The sequence below is a fragment of the Pholis gunnellus genome (assembly GCF_910591455.1).
Source record: "Pholis gunnellus genome assembly, chromosome: 2".
Classification (NCBI taxonomy): Eukaryota; Metazoa; Chordata; class Actinopteri; order Perciformes; family Pholidae; genus Pholis; species Pholis gunnellus.
Window position 1 is genome coordinate 22387182 of NC_136536.1, and position 19964 is coordinate 22407145.

Consider the following 19964-nt stretch of genomic DNA (forward strand, 5'->3'; position numbering starts at 1 on the left):
CTCACAAGAACACGATTCATAGTAAACAAAAAGCCGTCCAGAGGAGATCAGTGAAAGTGCTGCGTGTCCTTTATCGATGCTGAAATGAGGGGCCAAACACCTGCCTCTGCCGAACTGGACCCGCACTAGATTATACAGGAAGCATTTGGCGGCAGCAGCGCTTCATCAAAACACTGAAGAAATTAAGAGGAGCAGCTGTTTGCAGCCATATGGTGGAACCAGGTCACCGTGTTGTAGTCAGCTTGAAAGACCAGAAAAAATAAGAAAAGAAACAGCGAACAAGTACATACTTTAACATTGTTTTTTATTATTAATTGGTTAGAATACACCACTGTAAAGCATTTTGGATCCCTCACTTGAAGACTCTTTGGGCATCACCGCGTGTTCTCCGGCCCTCTGTGTGCTCCGCTCTTCATCTGTGATGGAACAGGTACGAAGAGGAGAAGCCTGGCCGGGGCTCACACTGCATGTGCTGAAACGTTAAAAGGGACGCAGAGGGCAGAGGGCAGAGAACCGGCGCAGGGGGAGACGGACCTCCTCTCTCGCTCCCGCTGCGATAAAACAGGAAGTGGAAGTGGAATAATCTCACTCGCTGTCACTGTGACCGGTGTGTTTAAATGGGACCCTACATGAACTGTAATTGCGGTACATGTGATCAGATTGCACTGAAGAGCGGAGATTGAATTCTGTACACAAAGTTGTCCAATATTAAAAAATACATTAAGTTAAAATTTTCCAAATAAATATTGGTCCATATATTCGTTAGTATGGCAAGTGCATCTTCCTGAGACACTTTCAGAACCGCCATAGATATCTTCTTCTTTTCCTCTCTTCTCTTTCCCGTCTGCCTTTTACCCGTCCTTTGATTTTTCTCTCCATTCTGACTGGAGGCAAAATAACTTGTTCACGCTACACTTACTTTAAAACCATCCACTTCTGAGCTCAACCCTTATCATATGACTTGCTCCCCTCATGCGCGCCGAGACATACATCGTAAACAGATTATTCTCCCGCTGCACCAGTGCAGCAATAATGTTTTGGACGCAAAACACACAGACACACACACCTGGACAGCGTTGCAGTCGAGACACACACAGACTACGCTAACTGCTGCTGCTCCCGTATTTACTGTAATAGACCTGAATGTGCCGTGAAGTGATTATCCGCGTGGGAGCAAAGTGTGCGCTTCGTTGAAACCCTAAAATGAATGAGTACAAAATGTTTCACTCGCATGCTGACAGAAATGTGTATAATAACAGTCTTACAGCCAAAAGTAGTTTTTTTTGAAAATACAAATGTGTTTATGGAAGCTTTTTTTTTTTTTCCAATGTGATATTTCACAGTATCAGCGTGGTTCTCCAGCAGTTTGCAGCCAAGTTCCAGTGGCTTTGTGCTGCGGAGCTCCCTGGTACACACACATGCGCTCACACACATGCGCTCACACACACACACACACACACACACACACACACACACACACACACACACACACACACACACACACACACACAGCCACAGACATACAAAGTACCGTAACATGAGGAACCACAAATGCAAATTTCCTCTGCCTTCATCCTCTCCATCATCATTTATACCAGTCTATTATTGCTTTTGTATACCAATATTGTTACACAAGATCAAGTGAAGGAAAAGGGGAAACGTGTCGTCCATTTAGTCCTGCAGGGAAGCAGTCCTGACTTGCAGCCCGGAAAACAATCACTGATGTGTAATTTCCAAAACAAGTGTCTTCACAGGAAAACGAAAATAAACAACTACTGGATTATCCTTAAATGTAACATAAGGCAGCAGAAGATGTGCTTTCCCTTCTTCAGACATACAAAAAGTCCTTTCAAGTCCTCGTTAGTCTATACGTTAGACACGGCGCTGTTGGCGTCTCGCGCATGACGGATGCCGTACAGCCACTTGATGACTCGAGCGTTCCTCTCTATTACGGAGATCCCGTACGGGACCCGTTCGCTGGCCCGGGCGGGACCGTCATCGTCCTCCTCGTCCGCCCTTGCCCGGCCTGCCTCGTCCCCGCACTCCGAGCTGGGCGTGCTGACACTGCGGAGCTTGGAGACCGACACGATGTCCGAGTTTGCTCTCGTGAAGCGCTCCACTCCCCCCATGCCCTCCACCTCCCCTGGGTCCAGCCCGCAGTAGTTGAAGAAGCGCTCCAGGTCGGCGGTGGCGCGGGAGTAGCGGTCGCTCAGGTCCGACTTGGACCGGTGCAAGGCTGGGTGCTTGCGGGCGGACCCCTTGGAGCTGGCGTTTGATATGCGGGTGAAGGCGGGGGAGGCTGGCGGGATCATGCCGGCTCGGCCCAGCATGGGGCTAGGCGGCAGGTAGACCGGAGGGGAGGGCAGGGTTTGGGACGGGGCGAGGAGCTGGGGCTTGGTTAGGTTCTGAGAGGGTGCAGGAGGTGGGGGAGGTGGGCCCTGGGGGTGTGCGACCTGGCCCTGGGCAGTCTGTCTGGGCCTGAGTTGGGGCTGCAGCATGACCCTCTGAGGCTTCCTTATCTCAGCCTGAGGCCGAACGTCCACCCTGCGCACTGTCACTGAGTTCGGGGAGCTATAGGGCGCTGGAACCCCAATGCGGGGTACTCGTGCTGGAACAGGGGGCGGGCGGCGGGTGGGTTCTGCTGCGGGGGTCCGGAGGTTGTTGTTGAGCGGAGAGGAAGTGCAGGAGGAGGTGGAGGAGTTGATGGTGCCGTGGTTCAGCGGTTTGAGGTTGTTGAGGAGCCGGTTGCTCCTCTCTTGTTCTGCCGACAGGCTGCTGCCGATGCTCTTAGCGCCCGATGAGGGAGATGACGAGGAGGGGGAGGTGGAGGAAGAGGACTGGGAGCAGGGCATTGGTCCATCGCATACATCATTGATAAGATTGTTCAGAATATCCAAGTTAAGAGCAGGTCCTCGTCTCCATCCCGCTCCGTCCCTCCCTCCTCCGTTCTCCACGTCGGCTGGGCAGCGGGGAACTTTGCGGGCTGGGGGAGTGCTTATCTGGCACTGGAGCATCATCCCCGGGGGAACCAGGGGCTTGCGGATGATTGGCGCTTTGATGGGGGCCTGGCGGGTGAGGGCCACCTGCTGGCTCTTCACATACTTGGCCTTGTCGGCTTCCAGGCGCTCCACGGCGCTCAGTTTGCGGGCCCCAGGCTCGGCCTGGCGACGGAAGTAGTCCGGGCCCTTGTGAAGTATCCTGAAGGGCATGGCGGAGGTGAAGGGGATCCCGGCCAGACGGCCGTCTGACGGCCGCAGGGTCTCCACCGGCATGCTCGACGAGCTGATAAGAGAGAGAGAAAAATATTCTCCATCAGTCAAAAGGTTTTTGAAACTGAATGATGTACGAGAGAAAAGACAAGCCAAGAATAAAGAGTATTTAGTGTGTTAAAGGTAACAAAAAGTGGTTCATAGCAATCAATGGACACAAGGAGATACAAGTTAGACTAGAGACAAACAGAGGGAGAGGTGGGTGAGAGTGGGGCTTTAATGGTCAACGAGCATCCTTTTAGAGCGCCCACATGTCCTCTCTAAGCTTAAGAAAATAGCTCTTTTGTACCCTCTCTTTTCTTCCCACTCTCCTCCCCCTCCTCCCTCCCTCCCACCCAGAGCCCCCTTTAACTTCCTTACCGGTCGCTGTGCTGCTGCTCTCACTTCTCTCCGTTTCTTCCCTGTCGCCCCCTCTTGCTCTATTATCCTTCCTTCCCCACTGAGTCCACGCTCAGTGAAAGGCTACTTGTGGGACGGGGTCAGTCGGGGTCAGATTCCACATCAGGCCCGGCCAGACCACCTCTATTGAGCTCGGCGGTGACCCAGAAGGGGGTTTTCTGGCTGAAGATCGGGGTCACCGGTCAGCCACAGTGCAGCCGATCGGGAGCTCTCTTTAATCCGAAATGCAGGTCCGGTAGATCAGCCGGCGACGCGACAGCCTTTGAGATCCCCTTCACGATCTCTGTCCAACTCGTCCGTCAAGCCCGTCCGCCTGTCCAGCTGTGAGACGACACAAAAAAAGCCATCCGGCAGCTCAGCAGGAGAGACCCACAGTCCTGGAGAGGGTTAAAAAGAGATAAAAGTCCAAGTCAGATAATAGCAGAGCTGTCCGTTTTCCGCCCGCCTCTCATTAACAAAAGCATCCACACGCACTGATATATACACACACACACACACTCCCTCTCTCTCACTCTCACACACACACACACAAACACTTCTCCGGCTGACAGACGGGGGACTCTTTTCAACACTGAAGTGGAGCAGACGGGACAGGCTTTAATACCGAGGCTGGCTCCTCCCAGCCGGCCAATCACACGTCAAGCCGGGAGCCTCAGCGGGGGCACAGGGGGCGGGGCGGGGGGGCGGGAGGTGCGCTCGCATTGGTCGCCCTCGAAAGGGTTTCTGACCAATTGGACCCATCCCCCCTCAGAGCACAACAAAACACCGGGGCAGGGTTTTCATTCAAATGAAAATTCTTTGAAAGGGAGAAAGGGGGGAGAGGGGAAAAAAAGAGAGAGGACAACGGGGGAAAACAGCTGCAATGTTTTGCATCGACTTGCATCGAGCTCAGCGGGGTGCTATGAAAACACTGAAAGCCCGCACAACTGTTCCTCTTGTTAAGCTCTTTGTCTTCATCAGCGCAGAAGAGGAGACAAAGTGTGGACGGTGTGTGAACGACAGACGGAGAGTAAACAATAGACTTATTCCAAGTGTCATCGTGGTCCAATTTGTTTTCTAACCATGTCCTGGTGCTTGTAGTGCTGCGGCCTAATAAACAACACTAGTTTAGAGACAAGACAAAGAGTTTTTCCACTGATGGTTGGCACCTAATTATTTCTCCTGTATTTCTGGGTTTTAGGGATTCAAAACACTGCTATTTATTTCTGTTCCCAGAAAAACACCCCCCCTCCCCTCCCCAGGCTGCTTCTTATCGTTTACAACGTTTCACTCCAGGTTACATCACACCCAGTTCGTGGGCCCTCCTCCTCCTCCTCCTCCTCCTCCTCCTCTTCACCTCCACCTCCAACATATCTATTCGCACATTTTTAATTAGTCTTTTTTTAGCCGTCTTCCTTCAACATGTGACCCTCTTTCCCCCACAAACCCCCCCCCCCTCCCCTCCTCCCGCTCCCCCGCTCTCATCCCTGAACAGCAGACCAGCAGCAGAGAGAAAGAGCAAAAGCGATCATGACAGCTTAGACTTGGACGGACACACACACAAACATACACACACACACACACACACACACACACTTGCTTTCAGGAACTGCAGGAGCTTTAAAACCCACAGATATGCACAAACAGTCACACACACGTCGCTTTCATCTCGACTGTGTGACAAACCAAAGAGGTTTAAAATAGTCTCGCTTAAATTACAAACACATTTGCATCACAGAAAATGATGATTCACAAACATTCAGCGACCAAAAGCCTTTAGGCAAACCTCTGGGGAGAACATTCAGAAGATCGAGCAACAATATACTATAATGGAAATACTGAAGAAAGTGATCCGAGTGAGAATAAAATGTAATGTCTTCTAGGCAAAGAAAGGAGGGATTGTTCAGTTAGTTTCAGTTACAGGAAGACAGAAACCCAAGAGAGGTGCAGAAGACGATGATGACATCATCACAGCTTCCATGATCCTCAGAGTGAGACACACACACACACACAAACACACACCTGTCTTCCCATTCTTGAGCTTAAATTAGTAAATAGATTACCCGATTGATTTGCACACTGTTGGACCCTTCAAAAAAATGTAGCCGCTGACTCAAGTGACATCACTAGAGGCAATTTATCAGGCTTTACACAGCTTCCTCTCTGGAGACACAAAAGGTTTTCTGCAACCATTTTCTACTTCTCTCTGTCAGTCGTATATGTGACCGCTCATAGAAACGTATCCTATAGAAAGACTTCACCAGAGAGACAAACGTCTGACGTTTAGTATGCTGTAGCCTTGTCATTACCCCTGCACAGGCCTCCCTCACTGACAAAAACACACACCCTTTTAGTCCAGATTTAGAGCCTTTTCATGTCCACAAAAAAAGACAATTTTCCACGAAACAAATACTCCGACAGAGGTCCCACTTCATTGTGTTATGGTCTAAGAAGTGTACACACACTAACTTGGCCACAACATGACAATGTAATTTAAAGGCTCCATTCCCGAGTCCGACATTTAAACATGACTACAGTGGACAAATCATGTAAACCGAAAGGAATCATGGGATATCTCTCCAGCTCAACCTTTATAAAAACACAAGGTTTTAACAGCCATGCAAGAGTGGTGTGCATGCAAACACACAAACACACACACACACACACACCCACCCACCCACGTAAACCCATTCAGCTGATCACTTTAATCCCGTGATCCACTCATTATTCACTCTGTTTGTTACAACAGTTAAGTGGACACTGTTTGAGATGGAGAAGTGAAGAGAAAGAGTGTGAACAACAATCACTGTTGATACAAGGTTCCAAACATCTGCAGCAAAGGACTGAAACAGGTCAAATAAAAGCTGCTACATTCATTCAGCCTGCATGGAGATCAGATTTGGGAGTATGTTGTTAATGCACAAACACATTTCATTGAGAAGACATGCAAATAATGTCAGCCTGGAATAAAAACAGCAGCTACAGTTGTTGGGTACCTCACTTTCTACCGGGCCAGACAGCTAAAAAACAAGGTGTGAATTGATCAAGCAACAAAATGAGTCAAGAGATCCGTGTGTGTGTGTGTGTGTGTGTGTGTGTGTGTGTGTGTGTGTGTGTGTGTGTGTGTGTGTGTGTGTGTGTGTGTGTGTGTGTCTGTGTGTCTGTGTGTCTGTGTGTCTGTGTGTCAGTTAAGAATTACTTCCTTGAGAAACAAAACACGTCTCTGAGCCCGTCCGTCTCCTTTTTCTAACTTTCCATTCATGTTCTGTTCCGCAGTTTCACAAACAGCCGATGTCTCCAAAAAAGCAACGAGCGCAGCGAGAGGCCGAGGAGCGAGCGTTCTGTTCCGCGATGGAAACTTGCTCGGCTGGATTGTCGCAGGTTAACCACTGCGGTGTTTTGAATTTGACTGCCTTTTACATTTGGCTGTCCAACCGCGAAATATTAGCAGGTAACGGTATGTTTTTTTCTAATGATGTCTGCTGTGTGTGTGTGTGGGAGAGAGAGATTGTGTTTCATAGTATGTGAGCGAGTGAGTAATACCTTAGAAAGAGCAGAACAAGAACAGAGAGATACACGTCTCTGGATCTCTGTGACCAGAGATGCCGCAAAAGGGTGGCAGAGGAAGCTCCAGCTGAAAGGAAGGGATGACTACGTTTTCCACCACAGCTGACTCTGGTCATCGAGCAACCGGCCTACTTAAGACTAAGTACAGGGAGAGCCCATGACTGGGAGCAATTTGCCTCGCCAATAATTTCTCGCACCAACTTACCAAGTGACTGAATGAACAGCAAACAGCACCACGTGAGGAAATGGGTTTTGGTAGGAGACACGAGAAGAAAGAGAGGCCAGATCTGATGGGTATTCTTTTGCTTCCTAGAAAATGTCCTGAATCGTGACAAATATACAAACAAGATGCAGCAGCACACCGAGGGTCCAAACATTGAGGGAGATGTAGATAACCGGATAAAAGGTGATTTAAACGACTTCTGTCTCAGAGGTCTGGTCGAGCTACAGCAAACAACTTTCCCCAAGCTGGAGGGGATTCACTAGAAAATAATGTTTAAATTATTCAATCTGTGAGAAAAATCTCTGTATCGTAAATGTTCCGTGAAAGAGTCACCTTCACCCCAAGCAGAGAGAGAGAGAGAGAGAGAGAGAGAGAGAGAGAGAGAGAGAGAGAGAGGAGGAGGAGGGGGAGCTGTGGTGGGTCAGTCAGCAGCGATTTCTCAGGTTCATCGGCCGCTGGAGGGACGAGCAGGAAGCAGTGACGCATCTCACGACAGGGAAGACAGAAAGACAAACAAACGCTTTCAGCTGGAGTGTTTGCTTCTGACTGTGAGTGACCAGCAGGTTGACCCCGTTTTAGGATGACCTTAGCCCGTCTATTTCTGGGCTTTTTGCGTCGTTGCCACACAATGCACGGGCAACTGCTGCAGATGAATCACACACACTGATGGATGCTGTTACACCGACTGTCCGATCTAACCGCTGCTTAACAACAACAACAAAGCGCTACTAAAGAACAACAAGAAAACAAGTACAGACTTCACTAAAACCTTTCAACTCCAAATAAGGTATTATTGCTTTTAACTACTCAATCAAACTCTTTTTAAAAAAGGTCGAGCTCCATGGCCATGATACCCACTGTGACTACACACATGGGTCTTTGTAACAGTAAAAATGACAGCAAACAACAGAAAAGATTGTTTTACAAGACGACAACTCAAGGTCCCTTGACTAGCTTTTCCCAGAGTGTATCATGTCCAAATACTAAAAAAATGTATTTATTTAGAACTAATACATGCAGATACATACAGTATATACAGAGAGCGAGGTCACATCTTAGTGTCAGTTACAGAAGAGCATATCTGTAGCAGGGATTCAGGGTTTGCTCAAGGACAGTTTGGCTGCTTTCAAATAGTTCTAACAACTCTACAGTCATGCTTGCAGCTAAATGCTAATATCTGCATGCTAACATTTGGTAATTAGCACTAAAAACAAAGTTCAGCTGAGTTTAGAAACAAAAACTGAAAATTGGACCTGATGACGGTGCAAGAGTAAAATTTAGAGATCACCAAAGTCGGTACCATGAATGTAGTTTTTGGGATATTTAAAGTTGTTCTTTACAGGACCCTCTGACATCACCACCTTACCTTGACAGAGAACATTGTCATCAAGTCAAGGTACGTGTCCTGTGAATACAACATAATCGTGCAATGTCAGTCAGAAAAGTCAGAGAAATATGTGTTTTCTTTGTACTATTGCTGGATTGAGGGGCCGTGCATTCCATTAAAGGGACAGGAGAGGAAACAAGAGAGGAAGTTCTGAAGGGAGGACCATCCCTTAACATTTCCATGATCTGATGAACACCAATCACACCCCAGGCTTAATGAGCTCAGTTAAGCATCTTCATGTATCTTCTGGTTGAATAATGCCTTAAGAAAAATAGGCCAAAACCTGGGTACCTCAAAAAAACAAACATGTTATGTGTGTGCAACATAAGCTCCGGCTTATCACCCCACTGGGACGCCCCAGCTTCAGTTTGTAAGTCAATAAAAAGCTTAAAAAGAAGAGTTCAAAAGGTTATCAGTCACGCCCCGTCCAGGCTCATTTAGGGAGCTCTGAGACAGCTAATGAAGACAGAGAGGCGAGCACCGGTCCTCACGGGGTGCAGCCCGTACTGCCCTCAACTCACCACACTGAACCGTGTGGTCAGCAGCTCACTTCCTCCTGAAAACAGCACTTGGCTGGGTAGAGACATGCATGACTGAGGTTATGCATGGGGTTACAAGGGGTTATGCAACCCTCATACGCACCAGGGTCTAGAGTCTAGACAACCACTGGACCATAAGCAGACAGTTCTTATAGCATCTGGGTTCATCTTTGTATGGCCCTCCCCCGCCCCACAACCTCTGGTGTCCCCTTAACCCCCCCTCCTCCTCCACCACTGTCTGCGCCTGTGGCCTCAGGAAACACACACATCCATCCACAATTACACCCAGGGGTGGGGTGAGGAGGATTCCAATGAAATCCTGTCTTGTGTGTGTATATTTGTAGCTGTGCATGCACGATTGTCAACATCCTCATCTGTGTGTGCTCGTGTGCGCGCGCGTGCGCGCGTGCGTGCATGCGTTTGTGTCAGGAAGAGAGTTTTGACTGAGTAGGTAATCAGTGGAGAGCAGGTGGCCAAGTCTTCCCTCGGGAAAACTTAACTCGCCAGCTAACGCAAAACATATAAAATCGGCCATTTGCCCACATTAAAAAGAAACAAAAACTTGTTATGTGTTACAACATGAACAAAAACAACATAATATACAACAAAAAAACAACAAAAGTTTGCACAACCCAGTTGATTAAGTTATTCAATATTCAGTTGTCTCTTCAGAATTAAACCAACATTTTGAAGATAGCAACTCTGTGACAGAACAGAGTTCCCTTTTGACAACTTTAAGTCCTGTTTGAGGTACAAAAGGTCTCCTTAGGTCACTTCCAATTCAGATATATCTAATGATAAGATGTTGGGTGGTTATCTTTCTCTCGGTACTGGGTAACGCGCATGCAGGATTACGACTCTTGAGATTTACAATACCCATAGGGATTCTGGCATTACTGAGCCTCTGTAGAGCGAAATAACTCTGATCCAGCAAAGAACAAAAATACTGCTGATTATGGAAACTGCAATGATACCCCTCAAACTGATCCTCTTTTGGGAGATGTGTAATTTCAGGTGTGTGTGTGTGTGTGTGTGTGTGTGTGTGTGTGTGTGTGTGTGTGTGTGTGTGTGTGTGTGTGTGTGTGTGTGTGTGTGTGACTGGCTTGAGGCTGGAGCAAAACTGTCAGGTAACACGCACAACCCTTTAGACATATGTGCGCATACAGACAAAAAAGCACACTAATGAAATGACATGCCAGCTGCATACAAAAAGATACAGAACTACTGCATACCTGTACAGTCACGTGTACACACACACACAGCTACATGCTGATATGGTGGAGATGGAAGGCAAACAAAAATAGCTAAAATCCCCCCCCCTTTGACGTGGTGATGAACGCATTCCAGAGACGCACAGGCGTGGACGCAATCACATACTGATGTCCACAGTCAGCTACAGAGCCACCACACACACACACACTGGTGTGGGAGGAACAGTGGTCACCGTGGAGTTGCCTCAATGGCTAGGCCTCACTGTTGGCTTGAATACAGGGAGTGTTTCACTCGTGTGCACAGACACACACTGGACAAACTGTACTCTTTCACCGACTGTTAACCCTTTATAATCCCTGATTACCTCTCCACTGACAGAGAGAGAGGTGCGGAAAGTCTAAAGAGCAGTCATGGTATGGAGTTTCTGTCTGTTTTAGACAACAGAGCGCACACACACACACACACACACACACACACACACACACACACACACACACACACACACACACACACACACACACACACACACACACACACACACACACACACACACACACACTCTGAACATCATAGAAAGAAAAGAGAGACGGACGAGCTCATGAAACTGCTTTGACCCTCATCAGCTCAGTGTGCGGATAACACTGAAACGTCGGGCTGGGCGATGTGGAGAAAACATGATATGAATGAAACACATAATGTGGATATAATGACTGAGTGGGTAAAGTCTAATAATAGAACAGCTAGAGCAGTCTGGTAAGTTCAGAAAATCACATCACTGTTCTGTAACGCAGAACAGTGATGTGAAACCAGGAAAAGGCAACACTCATGCCTTGTTATGATTTAACGACATCCCAAAAGTCTAGTTGTATCACGATATGGATACAATATTGATGTAGTATCACACAGCCCTATTTGAAGCGCTGAAATAAAAGCATCCACGTGAAACTTGTTGGAGGTACGACACATCCACTCAGCCGTTCCTCACGCCGTTACAGCTGAGCTGCCAAATGTTAGAATCAAGACCAGTATTTTTAGATCTTGGCATTCCATCTCCAGTACAAGGAAGCACAGCCTGGGACACAGAAAGACACCGTAGCTGCCTGTAGAATAGAGCCTTTCTATTGCTCTGTATGGTTTTCCAAACTACCACAACAAAGACATGTGCAGGTCCTCTTGCTATTGCTGACATCCTAAGTTTAAGATACTATTGACTGAATGCATTCACATAAACATGCAACAAACTCATTAAAGACGTAGTGAGTCAAAACAGCACTCAAGTGTGAAGTTTGCTGTCGATACCTGCCACAGCAACGAGCCCCCCTCCCCCTTTTAAGCACACGGACACAACCCCATGTCAACACACTGCAGGCACTCTGATCTGCTCAAACAGGACAGGAGGTAAAGTTTACTTACATGATGTATACGAGTCCCACAGAGAGATCCTAAACCCAGGAAGACCAAAAAATGGACTCTTCAAAAAGCAGCAGAGCCGCGGGTGACACTGACAGAAAGCGGGTGAGAGCTCTGGGTCTGATGAGAGCGTGGTGTATGTGTGTGTGTGTGTGGTCCTGTGTGTCCGTGAGCCAAACCAACACTAACCTGAGCGTCTCTCTGCTCCTCGGGCTCATACGCTTCCCTCCTCCTACTGCCGAGGAAGACCCCGCCCCCTCTGTAGAGAGGCAGGAAGAGACTCGGGAGAGCAGGAAGCAAGAGCTTTTTCCTCGTAATCACATGATCTTCCCGACACCTTCTCATTACCCTGTCACTCTTTTGAAGTGCCGTTTCCACCCCCTAATATAGCAGCGGCACCCGTGATGCAGGAAGCCATGCCGATGGCTGTGGTACAGGAAGACACCAGCGATCACCATGAAGAAAACAATCGATGCACAGAAGACACAAATCAGAGATGGGTGACTTTACAGCCACGATTGCTTCTCGGGAGAACGACGGCCTGTTTCCTGCTTACTCCAAACAACCTGCTGCCGTTTCTGCAGCTGCTGCTGCTAAAAAATCTAAAATGCATCCTTCCTGATCACAGGGAGACTTTTCCTGGTAAAAACCGGGCAGCAGATGTAGACCAGTCTGAAGTGAGTCCATATTTTGATGCTACTTTCTACATGACTGGACTACTAGGATTACCAGAGCTGCAGAGATGTGTCTGTTAATCAATAGGTTGACTGACCTAGAAAGGTTGCAGCCATATATTGTACAGAAATGTCACTTAGTGGTGGGGTTTACTCAGACATGAGGAAATGTCAAATTGCCATCCCATTTACGTTATGAAGTGTGCGTTTTAAAAGCAGTTTCGGGTCGTTTTTTTCCCTCTGTGATTTTCACTGCGGTATAAAAGTCCTACACCTCTATGGAAACAGCACAATCATGGCTAGAAGTAGAGAGAACTCAAACAACAACGTTTGTGCAATATAACAAAGTTACAAGGCCAGGAACCGTAATAAAGAAGAAAAAAACGCATGCTAATTTATTTAGCAAAAATTGGAAAACACTGGAATCTACATATCAAACATCTCTCCAAGTGTCCACCAGTTATATATATATATATATATATATATATATATATATATATATATATATAAATAAATAAATAAATAAATAACTTATTCACAGTTTTACAACCTATACTTACAGCCTGCAGTACATATACATATATATATATATATATATATATATATATATATATATATAAATAAATAAATAAATAAATAACTTATTCACAGTTTTACAACCTATACTTACAGCCTGCAGTACAGTCAAAGTTTCACTGAAATTTAGTCAAGTCAGCCGAGTCAATTAGTTACGATGAGAAGCGCAGAATTTAATGTTCTTCACAGCATCTGGTTAGGCCAAAGGGTTTATTTGTGTAAGACATGTACAGTAAAATGTTTTTGAAGAACTATTATAATTTTAAGCTTAGTTTTGGTTGCGTTTTCTGACTGAACCGTTGTCACACATGATGTGTTCAAGGGCCATCGGAAAGAGGAAAATGTGACGATAATGACGGTTTTTACAGCTTCTGGCTACGATAAACGGTGTAGTTTTTGCCGATTGTTTAAAAAAAACATGCTTTTCCATCCCGCTGACAGGTTTTGGGGTTCAGAGGGTTAAAAACAACCTCTTCCTACAGTTTAAAGCTACTACGAGGAACTTTCATCTTGTGTTGATTTTTGCTGCCCCTTTGGACAAAGGCGGTAGTGTTTCAGAGCAACCAGAGTCCTTTTAGAAAAACCTCTCATGTTACTGTAGCGGAGTCTAACTATATAGAAACAGCCACTTATGTCGGTCATATAGAGACATCAGTATTACATTGAGACTGTTTCATAACCAGTTAAAATGTAATCAGTTTGATATTACTTCCTATGAATAAGATATTTCTGAAGAAAATATTTCGGCCAGCAGAAGAAAGCAGATAAACAGCATTAATTGACTGAGTTTAGGTGAATTTACCTTACGGTTTACATCCCAGCATCCAAACAAAACACTGACTTCCTCCAAGTTATTCCAGAAAACATTAGCCGTTCCTGTCCAATAGATTCTCCTGAGATACTAAACAATGTATTCTAGTAAGTGAGAAAGTCAGGGGAAGGGAAGTAGGATAACATACGGTGTGGTGAATGGAAGAAAAAGATTATGATTATGAAGGAGGCGGGGCCAAGGATATCCTGCCATTAGGGCCTCCAAAAATCAGCAGCTTTAACTCCTGGAATACCTCCAGAGTATTGCATATAAAAGGGCCGGTGTCCAATTAATACCAACAAATAAATGAGTAAATGCACCTGCATCTATTCCAACGAGTAGCTGATTTCACTTCCTGCACACCGTGGCTGAGCTGCCCTCGCTCCTCACCGTCCAAACAGACACTCAGCGGTGCTTATTTAAAGGAGTCAGCAGGGCGGGGTGCACCAGACCAACACACACACACACACTAAAATACATGTATACAAACCGACACACAGGTCCAGGCCCTCGCAGCCACAGTCTAAAGTCAAACACACACACATGCAGTGGTCAGAGATTCTCCGGAGGCAGCAGCGGACTCCCTCGCTGTAGAAGGAAACAGCAATCGGCGGCGCTGAAGTCAAAAAGCACACAGCGGGACTCGAGTGGACAATAAACATTTCAGCTGAGTCAACAAATTCTAACACTTCTCCACCTTTCTGCTAACGCCATCAGTCACACTCTCTCCTCCCTTCCTTTTCCCGCCTCCTTCTGAGGATCGGGGCAGATGATCACACATTCATCATCTCATATATATCTTTTCTGCTCTTCGGCAAAACATCTAGTGTTCTCTACCTAGGTCGATCCATTTTCTCCTCCCTCTGTGTTTTGCTTCACCTCCATTCTGTCTTCATACTTCTTCTACTACCGTCTGTCTCATTCCTCTTTTCAACCTTCTTCTTTACCCCTCTCTTGTCAGTCCCTCTCACATCCATTGAACGCAAAACGATCTCTGTGTCAGGGGGAAATATTTTGGACATAATACCCTGAGAGCGTCCCAGCCGGCCCTCTGTTAGTGGTAAAGCACCTCCATGAGAACACACACCTTCGCTCGGAGACACGGAGGAGGCCGGCGGATTAAGAGTATTAGTGTGAGTGCGTGGTGCCGTCTCATTTGGCTAAACACTCTTGTGATCCACGATGCACACACACACACATGCTCACTTACCCACGTAACGACGAGACTTACTGTATATCGAGGCCCACTGGATGTTTATTAAACACACAACGTGAGCTCTAATTCCACAACTTTGATTCATCAGCTGGAAATGTCTTTTTATAGTGACAGCTGGAGAGGGCGAGGGGTGTAACGTTACTGCAGCTCTAGCTCCTTTCTCTCATACCAAAATCATATGCTCCGTCTCACACATACACACACACACACATTCCACGAATGCAGGGACACTGCAGGGCTGCATCTCACGTTACTGCTCCCTTCACACACTGGCTTGCCCAAGCAGGCCCGGTCTCTTGTCGCCCTGCATCCTCAGTGGGTGAAGATATCAAACTGGAATCAATCCCCTGAGACAAAACTATCTCGAGACTCCTTTGTAATGGTGACGGGGCAGCGGAAGCATCTGCTCACATTTGCAATTCATGTGTTGAATTTGCCCACGTCAATGGGATCAGTTCACGACTGATAATAGATGGCAGTTGAAATTCAAATTTCTTATCGGGCCTGGTTGACACCGACATGCAACGGGTGTTGACTCTCACATGCTCATACGTGCTGCAAACAGACACAAGCAAATATTACGGGCTTGTTTAAACATTGAGAGGTCTTTCGGGCGACATGTGACTTGTTTCAAAGCCCTTGACCCCGTCTTTAAATCGAATGTGGCAGATAAACACAGCAGACAGCCCGGCAGCAGGGAAAATTCTGTGTTCTATGTAAATAAGATGCGTCTCTCCATGAACTAGATAACCTCTTCATTCGAGGGACATCTGACCCTGAACTACCTCCTGGCACAGTGAAGGATACTATGTCTTCACAAATGCAGAGCAAAACTGGATTAGAGTCAGGTGATGCGATATACAACGAGACAACAGAAATCCATCAGCTGGTAGAGATTTCAACGTACACTTTCCACTTCCTTTTATATCTCTGCTTGCACTAGGCCACTGCGAGCACATCTACACTGACCCTGAGAGATTATCATAAGGATTTTATTCTTAGCGCCCACGTCTTCTCTGCCTTAGAGGGGTCCTACAGTGAGGGAGGATTGCACTTCCAGTTGTGGGATCAAGGTGCAAGGTTATATTTATTCTCCCACTAGGGGAAATCTGTTTTGAAGGCAGAGGTCATGGATGCAACAAAAGAGACAACATCATCAACACAATAAATCACAGAGCTAGAGCAGGGAAATGGAAAATTCATTTAAACTACACATGTACAAGAGTGCAAATGTTCAAGGAAAGTGCAACGAATCCAGCCAGAGTGTTTTATACTGTTAAACATTATTATTATTAATGGCACTTGGCATGAAGGAGACGTGGGATCTCTTAGTCCCCTGAAGAGACGTCATGAGGGCAAAAGCTGAAAGTCCTTCAGGGGTGGATGGTCCTGGCAGTCCAACATAGAGCTGACTGTTATAAATGTCTAAGAGCGGCGCCTGATGCAACAACAACAACAACTTACCAGTACCGGGTATTGAATTACTCACGTCCTTTAGAAAGCTACCTCAAACGCCACTGAAGACGAACACAACCAGCATTGTTTGCCCAGGCTAAAGACAGGTATACCGAATCTCATGTGTAAAATTTAAAACGTGGTACTTTGAAACTTTCAACAGATAATATTCTACCACTCTACTAGTCTGTTGTGTTGAAGCCAGTATTAAGAAAAGAAACCAACTGTTTCTTTCATTAGCGTTCGTTAGCTCTGTGAAGTTTTGGTTATTTCAACAAAAAGAAACTTGTTGTAACGCTGAAATGTATAAACCACACCATGACCCTTTCTCGTCTATTCATGTGGACTGTAACACCCTCACGTGCAACTCTGCAGACAGCTTGCAGCTACATAAAGACAGTCCAGTAAAGGTGATCCTGATGAGACACAACAACAGGCATCTCTAACAACAGAGGCACGTTAAGAGCCGTTTGTTAGAGCTCTCTGGTTAGTAGGTCATTGGGCCCAGTGTGGAGGGGGCAGGGTGATTAATGGTTAACAAGTAGCATGTTGCTAAATGGCGACCTCCAAAACAGCCAGAGGGGCTGACGACAGGCAAAAGGCAGAGTCTCTGTACGTGCACTGAGGAAGCACAGACTTCTGGGAATGACACCAAAAGAAAAGGGGGGAGGGCATGATGAAAGAAAGGTTGGCATCCAGACTGCTGTCGTTTGTCTCATACAGGGGGGGGCGGACGAGGGAGATCCCTCCGACAATACACAAGCAAACACACCCGCACACACACATGCGCTTTCAAACTCACACGTTCTGGGTGTGTGTAGGGACTCACGAAGACAAACCGATGAGCACACACCGTGTGACACATCACCGACACACAAAAAGCCATCAGACCTGATATTGTACGTATGCAGTCATTGCTGATTCAGCCTGAACTGCCTCAGACCCAGTGATGATTAATGACTCAATCTGTGTGTGGGCTGCTGGCGTAGAAAATGGCAGCAAACAGAAACACCATGTGTGCTCCTACACTCGCAAAACACAGACAATAAAGTAAGCAGATCAGCGTAAGACTGGTGTACAGCCTTTAAAACTTTTTCTCTGTGTGGAGAGCTGTTGAGCCGACAACTGCACTGAAAAGAAACCGACGAAGGGCTTCTGCGGGACACGCGTGGTCTTCCTCTCCACGTTACCTCTCACTGAGCGACGCGCTGTCAGTTCCACAGTCACAGACTGCCAGGACAAGGAGTCACACTGACCTCATTCCTCAGGAGGAGACCCAGGGGCCAATGACAGGAGGGAACTCCAGCCACATGACTCCTACTGGATATTTAGGCCAGACAGAGCTTAACCTGACTGTGAAGCTATAGCAAGAGGGCAACGGGCACCCTTCAAAAGTGAGATGTCATCAAGCGGAAACACTTTAGTCAACGCACGCACGCACGCCGCACGCCGCACACGCACACACACACACACACACACACACACACACACACACACACACACACACACACACACACACACACACACACACACACACACAGAGAAAAATAAAGAGTTGTTTTTTTTAATTATGTCCCATGTATGACTGTTCTGAATGTTTCTAGTAAATGCATGCTTCATGTCCTGTGAATCCCTTGTGCGTGTGGACGCCATCTGACTCCAGTGCTGCACCACTGACAGTGAACTACTATAGAGAAGTAATGAATCCGTGTAAATACATTTGATGGCTATAGCAGAGCAAGTGTCAGCCATAAATACAATCAAAAATCGGTTTGACATGATGACATTCCTGAGGATTATATTACTTTAGGTACACTTTGCTAACTAATACGTATGTACTTCTGCTTGAATAACATTATGAAAGACTTTTAACCGAAATGTAGTGTTTTCATAGTGTGGCACTGCTACTTTTAGACTTACTAGACTTATGCATACAAATGGGATTTTTATTTAGTGCATGATATGCGAGTCGACACATGCGGTACCTAGATGCATAAACACAGAAAGAATCTCTTTCAATAAGTGCTTTGAACAGCTTTGCATAATGTCAGATTGTATCTGTGGCGCTGTGTGTGTGTGTGTGTGTGTGTGTGTGTGTGTGTGTGTGTGTGTGTGTGTGTGTGTGTGTGTGTGTGTGTGTGTGTGTGTGTGTGTGTGTGTGTGTGTGTGTGTGTGTGTGTGTGTGTGTGTGTGTGTGTGTGTGTGTGTGTGTGTGTGTGTGGTTAATGTTGTATCCTCTGGTTATGTGGAGCAGATTACTTGGCCTGGTGCTAAAAATGATGGGAACGAAAGATGACCTCATCATCTCATGGCAGTGCAGAAGTTAACGTGCACATGAAGCTACGTCAGTGCAGCATTAACGGACAAACACAGGTAGCCCCACAAGACAGCCGGAGACAGAGAGACGGACAGGACACCAGAGACGCAACGTGTTGTCTGTTTCTCTTCCTGTCAGGTTCAAGTTGGCACAGTCAGCAAAACAGCACAACACTTTGACAGCAGCCAGACAGTAAGCGTGAGAACTGAAGCCACGCGGCTTCAGAGTCACTCAAACGGTTGACGGTGGCACCTGCTGACACAACTCTTCAACCAAACTCGCCTCGTGTCCATCCTGGAAAAAAAAAACAAAATAGCGCTCATTGTGTTCTCTTCATGCATATGTGTGTAAAAATCTAAGAACGGCCGGTCTGCAAAGAAAAACAAACCACATTTTCCTATCTTGGTGTGCAACAATGATGTTGGCTACAGTGTTATAGGCCACAGCTAGTGGAGCATAATCCAGCCGAGGCCACACTATCATTTGCTGGCTTTTCATTGTGATGGTATGTAGGTTTGAGAGGAAAAGTATGATATTTTCCAGCTAATCGCAGGCTTGGTGTTATATAGAGCCTTCTGGATGAGCCGAGAGGAAACAGAGAATATCACCACCGGCGTTAGTGACAGTGGTCAGTTTGTCTGTTATTTGCAGGCCATGACGGCAGGCTGATGCAACAGTCAAAATGAAATGTTCCAGCGTGTCCGTCTGGGTGGCATCTATGTTAAGCACAAACTGTAATGTCACAGCCGCTGATATCTGATATCCTTTAGTCCTTGACAGCTACATTCACACCGCTAGGACCAAAATACTGAGTAGTTAACAACAGGATGGGCAGACAGACGGGGGAAAAAAGAGACAGAAAAGCTCATGAACCAAATGTCAAATATGGTGACGTAATGGAGAATAACTTGAAAATCAACATGCACACGT

At 46.5% G+C, this 19964-nt stretch overlaps 1 protein-coding gene across 1 annotated transcript; it reads right to left on the reverse strand.

The window, feature by feature from the left end:
• Positions 1-318: 318 nt before the first annotated feature.
• Positions 319-12049, reverse strand: LOC306712248 (protein FAM110A). The gene is made up of 3 exons (XM_079181433.1): positions 11989-12049; positions 3630-4045; positions 319-3282 (listed from the first exon to the last, which is right to left on the reverse strand). Exon 3 carries the CDS (start codon positions 3270-3272, stop codon positions 1866-1868), a length of 1407 nt encoding a protein of 468 aa, XP_079037559.1. The 5' UTR covers positions 3273-3282; positions 3630-4045; positions 11989-12049; the 3' UTR covers positions 319-1865.
• Between the last annotated feature and the right edge of the window lie 7915 nt (positions 12050-19964).

Excerpts from the sequence above, each read along its gene's own strand:
- LOC306712248 (XM_079181433.1), bottom strand. The coding sequence starts at position 3,272 with ATGCCGGTGGAGACCCTGCGGCCGTCAGACGGCCGTCTGGCCGGGATC.